Below are 13295 nucleotides of genomic sequence, written 5' to 3' on the forward strand. Positions count from 1 at the left end.
TTAGCCACAAGTGTCAGTTGATACAATTCAGCAGGACTGACCTTTCCGGTTTTTGTTTTCTGTCACCTGTTACTTCTGGAGTGGGTCTGTCTGCAGTCTTAAAACTTGAAAGCTCACCAAATTGCAAACTTATCTAATGTAACCTGTCCTCAGTCATTTCAGTCAGGATTAGCAATTATTAGTGCTAGGATTTTGCTGTGGCAGTATCACCAAGATTGCTCTCCAAACAAACTTTGAATCCTTATTGGAATTATACCATACATTTGTAAGCCATGCAAATAAAGGCTCTTATGCTGCACCAGCTGGAGGACAAGTCCTATACGCATTCAAACTTGTCCTTTCTGTTTTCAAGTTTTCTAGAGGCAATTTTAAAATGTAGTAACTTGAGTATTTGTTTCTGTTTCTATGATAAAGTAATTAGTTACTTACTTCATAGATAGTATGTTCAAGGAGCTCCAGATGCTGGCTGTGATTAAGTGCCTTCTTCACCACACTGTACACTGACATCAAAGAATTTTCTAAGTAGGCAGATATCCTCAATAATAATTGGTGATCTTATATGGCAAGAGGTTTGTTTTCCACATGGAAACCGTGTGCTGATACTAAAGAGATGGCATATTGCTTAATTTGCATGTCAGTATGCACACTTTTAAAAAAGGTGGGGTTTTTAGATTAAAAAAATTATTGAAAAGCAGAGATGACTTGGAAAAAAGAGTAGAGCTAAAGATACATATATTTACATTTCTGTCTATAGATAATATAACAATAGGGATTCTGTATTATGTTGCAACTGAATTGAACGTCTGCAGTAATAAGTTGCGATGGTTCTCAAAAAAATATTTGGCATGGCCTACCACATTGCTTTTTGTTGCCAAATGTAAAAGTACTTTAATAGGAAAAGGTATGGAGGAATCCAGAGGGTCTCTTGAAATTTGTGTTTTGTGCTTTACAATGCAGAAAAAAGCCTTTTAAAAATGCACTTGCAATGTAGTGTGATGCGTTTGCTTTACCTACATAATGAAGAGAAATGGTTAAGATGACCTAAGACAACAAACCAAAAGAGTCCCTAAGTTGATCAGGACACATGCATTGTGCTCTCACTCTCTCTTAAAAAATGAGATCATTATCTACAGAGAGTGACTGTAAAGAGAAGACAATTACAATTGGTGTAATTCTTTCCACAAGAGAATATCATCTACAATATATTTGTTTCCCGTGGAGGTAAAATCTGCCTCCCTTGTGTTTGGGACCAGTGCGGTTTTAAAGGCTAAACTTGTTTCAGAATGTGCTGAGAGAGCTGGAGAGGAGGAAGGCTGATCTGAAGAGCATCACAGAAAGTTGCACTGCGCTCCAGTCTCTGGTGGAAGGGAGTGAGACTGTCCTGGAGGAGAAGCTGTGTGTCCTGAATGCTGGCTGGAGCAGAGTTCGAACCTGGACTGAGGACTGGTGTGACACCTTGTTGGTAAGTTGCTCACCTGAGAAATATTCAGGGTAGTTCTCCTTCCACCTCTTTGGAGCAGCTGGAGTTTTCACTTGTCTCACTTTACTGTAAAGTGAAGCTTCCGTGATGCCTCATGGACTTAAAAGAATGTGGAATGGGTATCGGTCTATGCTGTAGATGGAGAGGTAAGTCATAAGGTGGTATACAGTGAGGAAGAAGGAAAACTGAGCTGCTGCATGTGCTGCTCCTTATTCAGCCTGAATATTCAGCCTCTGTGCCAGCTCCAACATGAACAGTGAATTTGTGTTGATAGATTTCCTTGAGGCCCGGATGATGGCTGTTTAATGGACGATGGATAACTTTGTAGTGGTGCTCAGCAAAGCACTTGTGACTCTGTCAGTCTATTGCTCTTTCGGACAGACCGTACTGCAAGTGTTCGAGTGTGGCCACAGCATCTCTTTGGCTGACGAAATGAAAGCCCAAGCACATTAATACACCTAAAGCTGCTAATTGAGCTAAATGGACAGGAAACAGTCTACAACTGATACTAGTATGAGATATGAGACTGATGCTTTTATATAAATAAGACTGATGCTTTTATATAAATAGGATGTTTTGGTGTTGTTTAGCTAGTTATGACAATCAGCCCATATCGGGGACTTCAGAAGGTGGAAGTTGGGGAAACTATAGTGTGTACATGGATGGTGAGCCCTGTGGCTCCTGTCCAGTGCCTCTTGAAGGTGATAGTGTTAATTTTGTAATCCAATTCCATGTTAGGAGTAGTCAGGTAGTTTACCTTTATGTGTAAATGCTGTAAGGAGGATCCATAACTAAATACTTCTGGATTATGTTCCTATCTGGTGATAAGTATTGTCTGTGTTCTCTATATCAACATTTAGAACCTTATAGCTCCATGTAGCAAAAGAACAATTTCACCTTACAAAGCACAATCATAGGCCTTCTCTCTTTTCTCTCCTCCTTTTGTTTTGTTATTCTGAAAGAGCAAATCTTATGTACCTTTTTGTTTTGGTAAAAGGCTTAAACAGATGGTTACTTCTCTGAATCTGATAGACAAAATAATATTACATCTGTCTGGGGCGCCTAATGTTACAATTTCTGATTGCATGTGAAAGCAGAGACCTAATTATCATGTCTACAATTTTGTTACTTTTCTTAAGAGGAAGGAATATTTTAATGCAATCAGTAAAATATCAAAACTTGATTGCTATAATTTGTAATTTTAGTATAATCCCTTTCCAATTAAAAAAAAACCCGAACAACCACATACAGTAGATACTGTTGTGCCTGGTAGTGCTGATAGAAAAAATTGTGGAATTTTTGGTTGACTGAGATATTATGAAGTGGTTGTAGTGTAGTAACACATTGTCTATCTTTAATTGTACAAACTACCTCAGCTACTTCTATTTCCCTTTCTGTGAATGAGAAATTTATATTATCGAAGGCTCTAGAATGAAAATTGAATTTTTGTAAATACTAGTGAAGATGAAAGGTGTGGTCTAATTTTCAGTGACCACACATTCCAAAGTGTGTCCAAAACACTATTTTATCAATTTCCTTTCTACTCATAAGATTTTGGCAGGGTTGATTTATTTGATGGTTTTTTGAGTTTGTGAGGTTTTTTTGTGGTTGTCTTAGGGATTTTTTTTTGGTGGGATTTTTAGAAGTTTCTCATATTAATGTATTTTTTCATTTTTTTTTTTCAGAATCATCAGGGCCAGCTGGAAATTTTTGATGAAAATGTTGCTCACATAAGTACTTGGTTGTACCAGGCTGAAGCCTTACTGGATGAAATTGAGAAGAAGTCAGCTAGCCAGAAGGAGGAAACTGTGAAGGTAAGAAATGTTGTGTCATCTGTCAAAATATTACCAGTCAACTCATGGATTCTGAATGATGTCAGATTTGCTTCCTATTTATTTTTAGATGTCTCTCTTCTTGCCTAGGAGATGACCATTTTCATTTTCTTTCACTTCTCAGCGTTTAACATCTGAACTAGATGACGTCAGTCTCCGGGTGGATAACGTCCGTGACCAGGCTGTCATCTTGATGAACGGTCGGGGCGTGTCCTGCCGCGAGCTTGTTGAGCCCAAGCTGGCAGAACTCAACCGTAACTTTGAGAAGGTCTCTCAGCACATCAAAAGTGCCAAGGTGAGGATGAGCGAGCCCCAGAACTTGCTTGGGGAATCTGTGCCAAGAAGATGGCAACTGGCTGTAGTGGATTGGTCGTGGTTTATCACAGCAGCACTTTGCTGCTTTTGAGTTGTCTTTTAAGTGTAGGTATCTATATGTGAAAAACAGACTGATTTTCAGACCAGCTGCTTTTTTTACCTGAGTAGCAGTTGCTGACTTGTGCTTCATGGAAAAATTTACAAACAACTCTTCAGAAAATTTTATATATTATTGTACATGTTTATGAGCTACAAAAAAATACCATAAGCTAATGTGACTGGAGATGCTTCATTTATTTTGAGAACAAAATACTCAGATTGAAGTTTGAATGTAGAAAGTTGGTACTAACTACCGAGTGTGTTCAAGCTATCTCTGATCATAAAACTCTTAAATTTTTGATTTATACTGATATCTAATGGTCCTGCAGACTGATATAACTGTTCATGGGGGATTGTATGGGACCGCTCAGACTAAAGGTCCAGCTTGACCAAGGTTTTATTTTGCTCTGCAGATGCTGGTTGGACAAGAACGACTTCCTGTCATGTCAGAGCCCCGTGAAGCTAGAGTGGCTTTTCTAGACCTGGATAAATTTGAGAGTGACATACAAAATATGTTAAAAGTTGTGGAAAAGCATCTGGAGTTGAGTGGGGAAGATGAAAAGGTTTGTGAGCAATGGAACAAATACATAATTAAATAAATAACTTCCTATTTTGTCCCCATTGCTCCAGACTTTGAGGGGGAATTCTGATGAAATGCCTTTAAGTTAGGGGTAGAAAAGGAAGGGGACTCAGGTTGTTGGATACCCTGCATAATTTTCCAATACTTTTCCCATAGCTATTGCCTCTTGGCTGCTGGGCTGAGTGCAACTAATCATACTTGATTTGGTATTTTCATCACAGTTATATATATCTATACCATATATATATATATGGTATATATATACCATATATATATATACCATATATATATATATACCATACTATATTTGGTAACCATACTTGAGTTGGTATTTTCATCACAGTTTTATAGAATATAAGTAGTGAACTGTGATTTTTATTTATCTATCTCCTACTCAAAGTAGCTCTTTGTAAGGAATCTGTCCTGTATTTGAATGATGTTTGAATGAGGTACAAATTTAAACTGGTATGATAAAATGAATCACAGTGCACAGGCCAGCTCAGAGGATGCTTAAGGTAAGGTGCAAGTAAGAGCCACATTACAAGACTCAATCTTCAAAGTTAAAATAAAAGCTTTGAACAAATTTTATCCTCTAGGTTCTTATCTAGACTCTGCTATTCACCCATATAAAACTGCCATAGTTTTGTTAGCATCTTGTCCACTATGGCCTTGTTGCCTGCAAAATCAGGTAAATTCCTGTCAGTCCACTCTGCCTTGCTTTTAAGCAGCTCAAATACTATAAACTGAGCTGGAAAGCTGGATATAAATCTATAGAAAATGCCATGTATATTACAGAATGCAAATTTTAAACTATTTCTATAGAAGGGCCTATGGTTATAGAACATAGCCTTCCTTTTATACTGTTTTTATATTTATTGAATTTTTATTTTTGTGCTGTTCTGCTCTGAGCTTGCTTATTGTCAAGGAAGATGTAGAAGAGAAATGGAGCTAAAGTCATAATGCCCTATTGATGTGAATGCATACTCCTAGCTCATTAAACTTCTTTCAGTACATCTCTTTGTAAAGTTTATGGAAAGTTGGATTTTATGATTTGGTAGCTGTTGAGGAGAATATCTGCTTGAATTTGTTTGGCTCCCATTTGGGTTATAAGACAAAAGTTTGGTACAATTGCTGTTAATAACGGAGTAGCTAATGTTTCTAAAATTAATTTCTGTAGATAATAGAGATTTGTGTAATTTCAGCTGGATCAAGAAAGAGCTCAGATTGAAGCAGTTTTACAGAGAGGAGGGCAGTTGCTCCAGCAACCTATGGAGGACCATAGGAGAGAGAAGATCCGCCTGCAGTTGTTGCTTCTGCAGAATAAGTACAACAGTTTGCAGGTACAGTTATGGTAGCTACTACGGTTTATTTATCAGTTTTACCTTTGGTATCCCACTTCCAACCTGCAATCCATATTTTATACCTTATGACTCTTTCAGTATATGTGATTCTCTGGGAAGAGTCAAATGTATGTGCACACAATCTGACTCTCTGAATCTTTGCAATTCCAAAATATGAATTTTCCCATTTCTAGGTTTTGGGGGAGTGGTTTTGATTTTTAAAGTCCCTTTCACAGCTTCACAGAGGGCCACCCTATGTATTGGGTGCATCAAGTTAGGTATTTGCTTCACCTGTCTTTGCTGGCCCTTGAACAGAGGTTTATCTCCACCACCAGGCTGTGTGAAGAGTGGCTATGTATACACATGTACACAAGCACACCGACCTCTCAGCATAAGCCCTTGGTGTGACTGAGCCTGCTCCCAAATTCCCTTTCCTTGCTATAGAGGGTATTAACAGTGACTGCAGCATGTTGTGGTGCTTGCATGCACATGCTGTGTTAAAAATGTTTTTTTTCTAGAAGAAAGATGCTCCTTTTAGCTCACCTGTTTCAATCATGCTAGAGTTGACAAGCTGAGGTGTAGTTGAAAGACGCAGGGCAAAACCATCAGGCGAGCTTTCTACATGTCTATGGAGATAAAGAGAATAGAGCTATTACAAAAATAAATTAGTTGCATTGCATATTTTGCAATTTGCTCCTTCAAATGAATCCCTCAAGTACTTTTGTTTTTCAAATAAATAAGACCTATTCTGTTCACTACTTCCCTCTTTTTACACCATATTTTCCAACACACTGGATTGTAGGAGTGCAGGTCATTTCAAAGGAGGCAGGCGGTGGAACTCTCTCCAGTGTTTTCCCAGTATAAGAAGGAACATGATAGTCTAATGAAGTGGCTGAATGAGGCTGAGGACCGTCTGTCAGGGCTGCAAGGTGTGGAGGATGAACAAAAACTACAGGTAAATGAGGCTTCTGTTTCTTAGAACAAACAGTAATGGTGTGTATGAACTTTGGAGATTCATACACCAGAGTTTAATCTAGTCTAGTGATCTTCTTTGGACACCTCTGTGCAAAGAAGTGTTTCAAAATAACAGCATTCATTTTTTGTTAGGAAATTATCAACGTGCTAGTTTGGGATTTCTACATAGTCCTCATAGATCCAAAAGATCTCGTCTCGACCCAAATCTTAGACTGGGCTGTGGGCCTGATTCAGGAAAAGTTTGTCTTGCCAGTCTCAATCCATGAGGATTACACTTAACTCTTTTTTTAAAACTCTTAGCTCAAACAGCCAGATTTAATATCAGTTTGGTGCAGGTATGATAAAAGCCTTGTTTGAGGCTTAAATCCAGTGCTTCTGCATCCTGTGGTCAGGGTATTGTAACTACTCTATCTTTTCCTGCCTCAAGTGCTTAGAGAGGGATAACTGCCCTCATGTAATGGATATTACCGTACTCAGTGAATATTAATAAAACAGACAAAGGTTGAGGTATTTCTGATAATGTGTATATGTGTGTCTTGACAAACAATTTTGCAAGTGATATAATGTTAACTGATAAAACTGACTGCCCAGAAAGTTGTATGTCTTAATTTTTGAGGATACAGATATTTTTGATTGCTTTTGTTGTGGCTTCGTGGATATTTTTTTGTTGGTGTTTTTAAGTCTCTTTTATTTCTCCTCTTCATTTTTAAAAACACTTGTTTTTGTGGTAATTAATTAATATTTTTGGCAATAACAGTGAAGAACCTTGTGAAGCAGTAAGTAATGTCTTGAACAAGCTTGAGGGCTAGGTTACCTATAAAGGACTTTTCAATTTCTACATATAAGGGTTTGTAATTAACATCTATAAATCTTTTTGACTGCTTCATAACTTTTTTACCCAGAACCAATACACTTGGTAGCATGCTCTGGCTCCCTGTGAGACTCACCCCTCAAAATCATGATGTGGTACTCTTTGTTCACAGCTAGTGCTGCGTGGCTTCAGCTGCAGGTGATAGATGTCTGCTGTCCTCTGTCACACAGGCCATTCAGTATCAACTTTAAGATCTGCTGCTCTTTAGAAAGACTGTTTCAAGTTATAAGGCTCCCATGAAGAGCTGGGCAGCAGAGAGGGCCCAGGGTCTGTGGAACAGTCTGGCGTCTGACTGCCCTGTTGGGTCTCCAGCCATCTCTTCTGGTGACAAGCTTGGGGACCTGACAGATGCCCTGGCATTTTTTTGAAGAGCACGGGGATCCATGTATATTTAAAGTAAAACAACATTATTCAGTTTTTCTGTTTGACCATCAGATGCATTGAATGAATCAATTACTGGGCTGAAATGGAAAAATGCACCTGCATGGCTCTTTGCTAATGGGGCAGTCCAGTCATGCCTTAGATGGATCCTCCTTGTCACTGTTGGTCTCACTGCAGCTTGACTGATCTTCTCTAAGGAAGATACTTTGGTTGTACTGCAGCTAATCCCTGCTGCTGCTAGATCCATTCCCGGATAAGTGAATCTGGTTGCTGAATGCAGAAAGTCATGTCAATATGGATTACTGTAGCAATTAAAATAGACTGTTGATGGAGAAACATTATCCTTGCTCAGTTCAGCTAGACTGTCAGAAAAGGATCACAGAAGTTTTCATTACTGGAGTGAAATTTGGAAATTCAAACTGCTGCTTTTGTTTCATGTGCCTGTGGATTTCTGATATTTCTTGATATGGTGCTAAGGCAGCTTGTCTCAAGTGGCCTTATTTTACTTTTATGGCTTGTTTTTTCACCGGCTCTACTAATCAATCTTGAACACTGAAAATGGTGTGAGACCATAATGTTGCTAAAGGGAGAAATAGTCTTACCAAATGCCATCATTTTAGATAATGACCGTTGCTCCAGAATTTTCTTGGAGCCACCAGACTTGAAAATTACAGTGCTTGTTGCTCATCACAGCCTAGGACTGAGAAGCACTAAAAGAATTCTTGACCTGCTGGAGTGCAGGCGGCTTAAGCACTCACCTTGATGTAAGGAAGCTGTAGTGAGAGAAAGACAAACTGCTGTTTGATGTGAGCAAAACAGGGAGGGAAAGGAAGATTTCAGCTGGGGAGTAGACTTCAGTTGAGCCTTTATGAAATACATTATTTATGCTATTGTAAGCAAGTGTGGAGGAGAGGACTTATTTATGGTGCTTGAAGGTCATATCTATATATTGATTTGCTGGAAGTAGCTGGATCATAAATATTCCTCATCATTTATGCTTCTAGGGATTATGGAGTTAAAATATCTTTGAAATATTGGTAACCCTTCTGCATCGTAGGCACTTTGAGTAAGCCTTGTTTTGCCACAGACCCATTAGCGAGAAAAGCCTGCACTGGAAGTTTGCATCTCCTAGAGGTCCTTCTTTTCTAACAGTGCTTTAGTATTTATTTAAATTGGACTGTTCTGCCTTTGTTCAAAATGAGGGAAAGGAAAGAATTAAACCTTAAATTGCAGAGGTAATTTGTTGCCTAAATTCCTGAGAGATTTTTCCAGGTTTTAGGAAGTTGTTTTGAAGTGAAAATGGTAATTTTGCAGATGGTGAATTGGTAATTTTGCAACTGCAGTGAATATGCAGTTGAAGGCGCAGTGCACTTTTTCCTATAAACCAAAGCATTGTCTTAAAAGGCTCTTGAAGCATTAGTTCTGTAATAAAGAAAATGTATTTGTTTTTCTAGTACTCTTTTTATAGGAAAGGTTCCGGATTACTTAAACATGAACAATTGCTTGCTGACCGCATTAATTAAATGGACATGAGCTTTGGGAAACCTTTTTTAGAAAACTGGCTCTGAAATATATTGAGATTTAAAAACTAGCTTATATAGTTAAACATCCAAGGAGGTAAATGATTTAATTTTATGTCAATATCTAGGGCAGTAGTTTCCAAAATCCACTTGGAAGCAAGTCAGAAAATCTTATTGAGTAGAATCATTAGCAGATTTTTTTCAAAATATATTTAAGTGTCAAAGGGGAGATGGGGAAAAAAATCTGAAACTTAATTTGGAATTGCAGGTTTAACTGTATGCTGAGTATAGGAGGAAATAAAATTTTATTTGACCTTCAGATTAAAAGCATTTTTAGCCATTCTTATTGAGTGGCCTTATTTATAGAATGTTCAGTAATAACCAGGTATTCTCTTTATTCCTTCAATCCTTTGTTTTTGCTAGTATTTAAAGAGAGAGCAAATTTATTAAGCATGCTCTATCAACACTGAAATTAAAGTAGAAAAGGGCTATTAAGTCCTCCAGACAGATTTCCTCTTAACCCTAGATTGACTTTTTTTTTGTGTATGCTGAAGAAAAATTGTGGGAGGACTGAAGCACTGCTCCTGTAAAGACTGATAGAGGTCTTTCAACCTGGAGAAGAGAGCTCTGGGGAGATTCTGGAGAGGAGCAGCTTCTCAGTACATACAGGAAAGCTGGAGGGGACTTTTTAAAAAGGCATGGAGGAGTAAAACAAAGGGCAAAGGGATTTAATCTGTAAGAAGGTAGGTTTAGATTGGACATTAGGAGGGAATTCTTCACTGTGAGGGTGATGAGGCACTGGAACAGGTTGCCCAGAGAAGCTGTGTATCTCTGGAAGTGTTCTAGTATGGGTTTGATGAGGCTTTGTGCAACCTGATGTAGTGGAAGTTGTCCCTGCCCATGGCAGGGGGGTTGGAATGAGATGATCTTTAACGTCCCTTTTCAAACTAAACCATTCTGATTCTGTGAAAAGGTTGCTCACCTGACTTTTTTTCTCCCTTAATAAAAAAAAAAAAACCAGAGCCAAGCAACCAAAACCAACTTCTGTGTTATTTAGGTATTTATCAGGTAACTGTGAGAGAGTTACATAAAACTCCACTTCTATTTTTTAGCATATTATGCTGCATTTTAGAAGCTTCCAGTCTGCAGTACAAGGTAGAGAACAGCTGAACAATTAAAAACTCTGCTGTACTGAAGCACTAATGTGTTTATAGCACTCACATATGTTCACCTTTAAGAGTGAGGGTTGTGAGAGGAGGCAGCATCTTCTCAGTGATAGGAGGCAGCTGGAGGAGATTAGCAAGGAAGTATATTCTGAAGGAGCAGCATCAGGAGGAATTCACTGCTTAGCCAAGAAGAGTAATCTGGCCCAGGATGGTGTTCCTGGGAAAGCGGAAAGTTTCAGAACATGTCAATGCACAAGTGCAGAACAAGTTTGCTGTGTGCCAACGTGTGCTGTTTTAAATCTTGTGCAACTTTTTTCTAATGAGAGACAAAGCAGTGTGTGGGGAGTGGAAGCACAATAGAGACCAGTGACCTATTCATGTGGGTGATTTCTTGATTCTGAAGTCATGTCAGCTGTGTGAGAATGGGACTTTTGCAATGACTGGAAGTTAGAGAAAACACCTTGTGAAGATGTTGCAGATGGCTGTGCTGTAGAAGGCATCCTGGTGTTTTTTCTTACCTTGACGTGTTTCTTGTTGTTAGGGAAAACATACTTTGAGTTGTACAGACTGATTTCTTAGGAACTGGGCCCCTCTCCTTCCACAGGAAATTGTACCACTGTCTAAGCCTTTGGCTTTTGCTCTGAATTTCATTGATGGAAGCTGATAAAATATATACAGAGCCTCAAGAAAATGCATTTGGGGAGCATCAGGGACCAAGAAGCTGGGTCTGTAGCTAAAGCATATGGAGTAAGCCTTGTTTTTAACTGTGGTGCTTGCTTGCTGTACTGAATCAAAAGCAGTGCTACGTAGTTTGTGATGCTTTTCTGTAATTCTTATTTTTAGTAGACTTTAGTGGACTATTACGCCCTTGCATCCTGTTTCTTTAGTGTGCAATGAATGACTGAGTGCAAATCATATTTAGTGATAAAGGTTTTGTGGAAGCAAAGCTGTGTTCCCAGTTTCAGAACAGGATGACTGTCTATTTTACAAAAGAAAAAAACCCAAACTAACACAAAACAAAGAAAATCCTTGGGAACATTTAGTGCATGTGAAGTCCTGAATTGTGAATATGTGAACATATCTTTTCTGCTGCAGTCCTTGCTTCATTTGCACTACATATGCTGGTTGTGTTAGGTTCCTGTTAATTTGAGTGACATATTTGAAATTCTCAGAAGCCTGTGAAGGAGGAAGATACAGACAGGTGTTTGCAAGCCACTTGGTTAGTGGGGCTTTAATATTTTATTGGTTGTCAGATCTGCTAGAGATTTTCATGTGTGCACCCAGCCCAGACAAATTGCAAAGTAAAATTCACTGGCTGAAATTGCTATGAGCATACATTTATTCCTCACTCTTTAGAGTGCTCTTAGCTGTTAGTAAATCCCACAGTCCCGTGTCTCTGTCCTGCTTGATTTACTCACGGAGTACAACATAGTGATTTAAGGTTGCTTGAGTTCTTCAATATTTGGAAGTGGGCTTTCTTTTATTTGATAATTTGAAAGAGCTAGGCTGTTTTCAGAGATGGTAACAGAATCCTGTTTGACAAGAAACATTTTCTGCTAAAAATGTTTTCTGTCAGTCTGCCTTACCTGCCTCTACTAATTTTTGCCGGGCATGGCAGAGGGATAGTTTCCTGTAGCAATCTTCCCAATGTTTTGGATCTAGCCCACTATTAGTGAGCCAAGGGAAAGCTGCATTAAATTGCTGTTCTTACTCTCTTATCTGCTAACATGCTACTTGGCTGGATAGCCTCGTCTTGCAGCCAGAGCAGAAAACAATTGGCAAGCTCTGGAGGAGTTACTGTCTTTTATTGCTGCAAAATATTGGAGTACTGGTGGAGCACTAATTTATTTTTAAAAAATGGTTAGAAAATGTGGGTGGGAGTGCTTATTGAAAAGAATATGGATGGGAAATAAGTGTTTCAGTAAATTGGTATCTTGGCAATGAAGGAAGCAGTGTGTGTTGTAACAGTAGAGACAGGCTCAATCAAGAAGTGTTATTTCTGGAAATTGTAAGGCTCAAGTTAAGAGAAACAGTAGTACCCTTCCCATTGTTGGAGTTCTAATCAAGAATAATACAGAGTCATTTTGAAGCATGATATCAACTGTTTTCTAACTTTTAAAATAAACAAACTGTCCTGTGCGGGACTTGCAGCTTTCTGAATTCATGTAATCTTGCTAGAAAGACCTTTGTTTTCTTTTCTAATGTAGAAAAGTAATTATTCTGAATATAGTTCATTGATTTAGGATTTTTTCATGAAATGGATTGTTGCTTGAATTATGAAATGAATTTTCATGTTTTCAGGCAATCCCTGTCCAGCAGAGGTTAAAAGGCCAATTTGCTACAGGAGTTAGGACCTTGCCTTTCTCAGCTGAGTACTTGGTTGAAATCAACAAAGTTTTGCTGGCCATGGCTGATGTTGAGCTGCTGCTGAATGGACCAGAGCTGAATACTGGCATCTATGAGGATTTTTCAGCTCAGGAAGATGCACTGAAGGTACTGCATGCCTAAGCATTATATTCAGAGTGGAGAAGGGAAATAGCAGAAGAAAGGCCACCACATTTACAACTCTATTACTACATTTATAGTTTTGCTTGGTATATACAGGATCAATATGCACTGAAAACTAAAAAATTACAGTTCTGTAAGCTAATTTTTTTCTATGCATAATCTGGATACAAAGTGTAGCAGCATGAAAACTGGATGGGAGGTTGAGGGAGCAAGGTTTAATTTGTTGTA

General features: G+C 38.5%; 1 protein-coding gene across 4 annotated transcripts in view; it reads left to right on the top strand.

The window, feature by feature from the left end:
- The window catches only part of UTRN (utrophin), a gene marked incomplete at its 5' end in the record, with an annotated part of 335751 nt that overhangs the window by 115246 nt on the left and 207210 nt on the right, over positions 1-13295 (top strand). For 3 of the 4 annotated variants that reach the window (XM_084203642.1, XM_084203641.1, XM_084203644.1), the window contains 7 exons: positions 1283-1462; positions 3166-3294; positions 3437-3607; positions 4140-4289; positions 5509-5646; positions 6449-6601; positions 12861-13052. In XM_084203642.1, the coding sequence (XP_084059768.1) occupies positions 1283-1462; positions 3166-3294; positions 3437-3607; positions 4140-4289; positions 5509-5646; positions 6449-6601; positions 12861-13052 (1113 nt within the window). The remainder of the gene's footprint in view (positions 1-1282; positions 1463-3165; positions 3295-3436; positions 3608-4139; positions 4290-5508; positions 5647-6448; positions 6602-12860; positions 13053-13295) is intronic. The other variant, XM_084203643.1, reaches the window with a different exon arrangement.

This window comes from Fringilla coelebs (assembly GCF_963513975.1).
Source record: "Fringilla coelebs genome assembly, chromosome: 3".
NCBI classification, from domain to species: domain Eukaryota; kingdom Metazoa; phylum Chordata; class Aves; order Passeriformes; family Fringillidae; genus Fringilla; species Fringilla coelebs.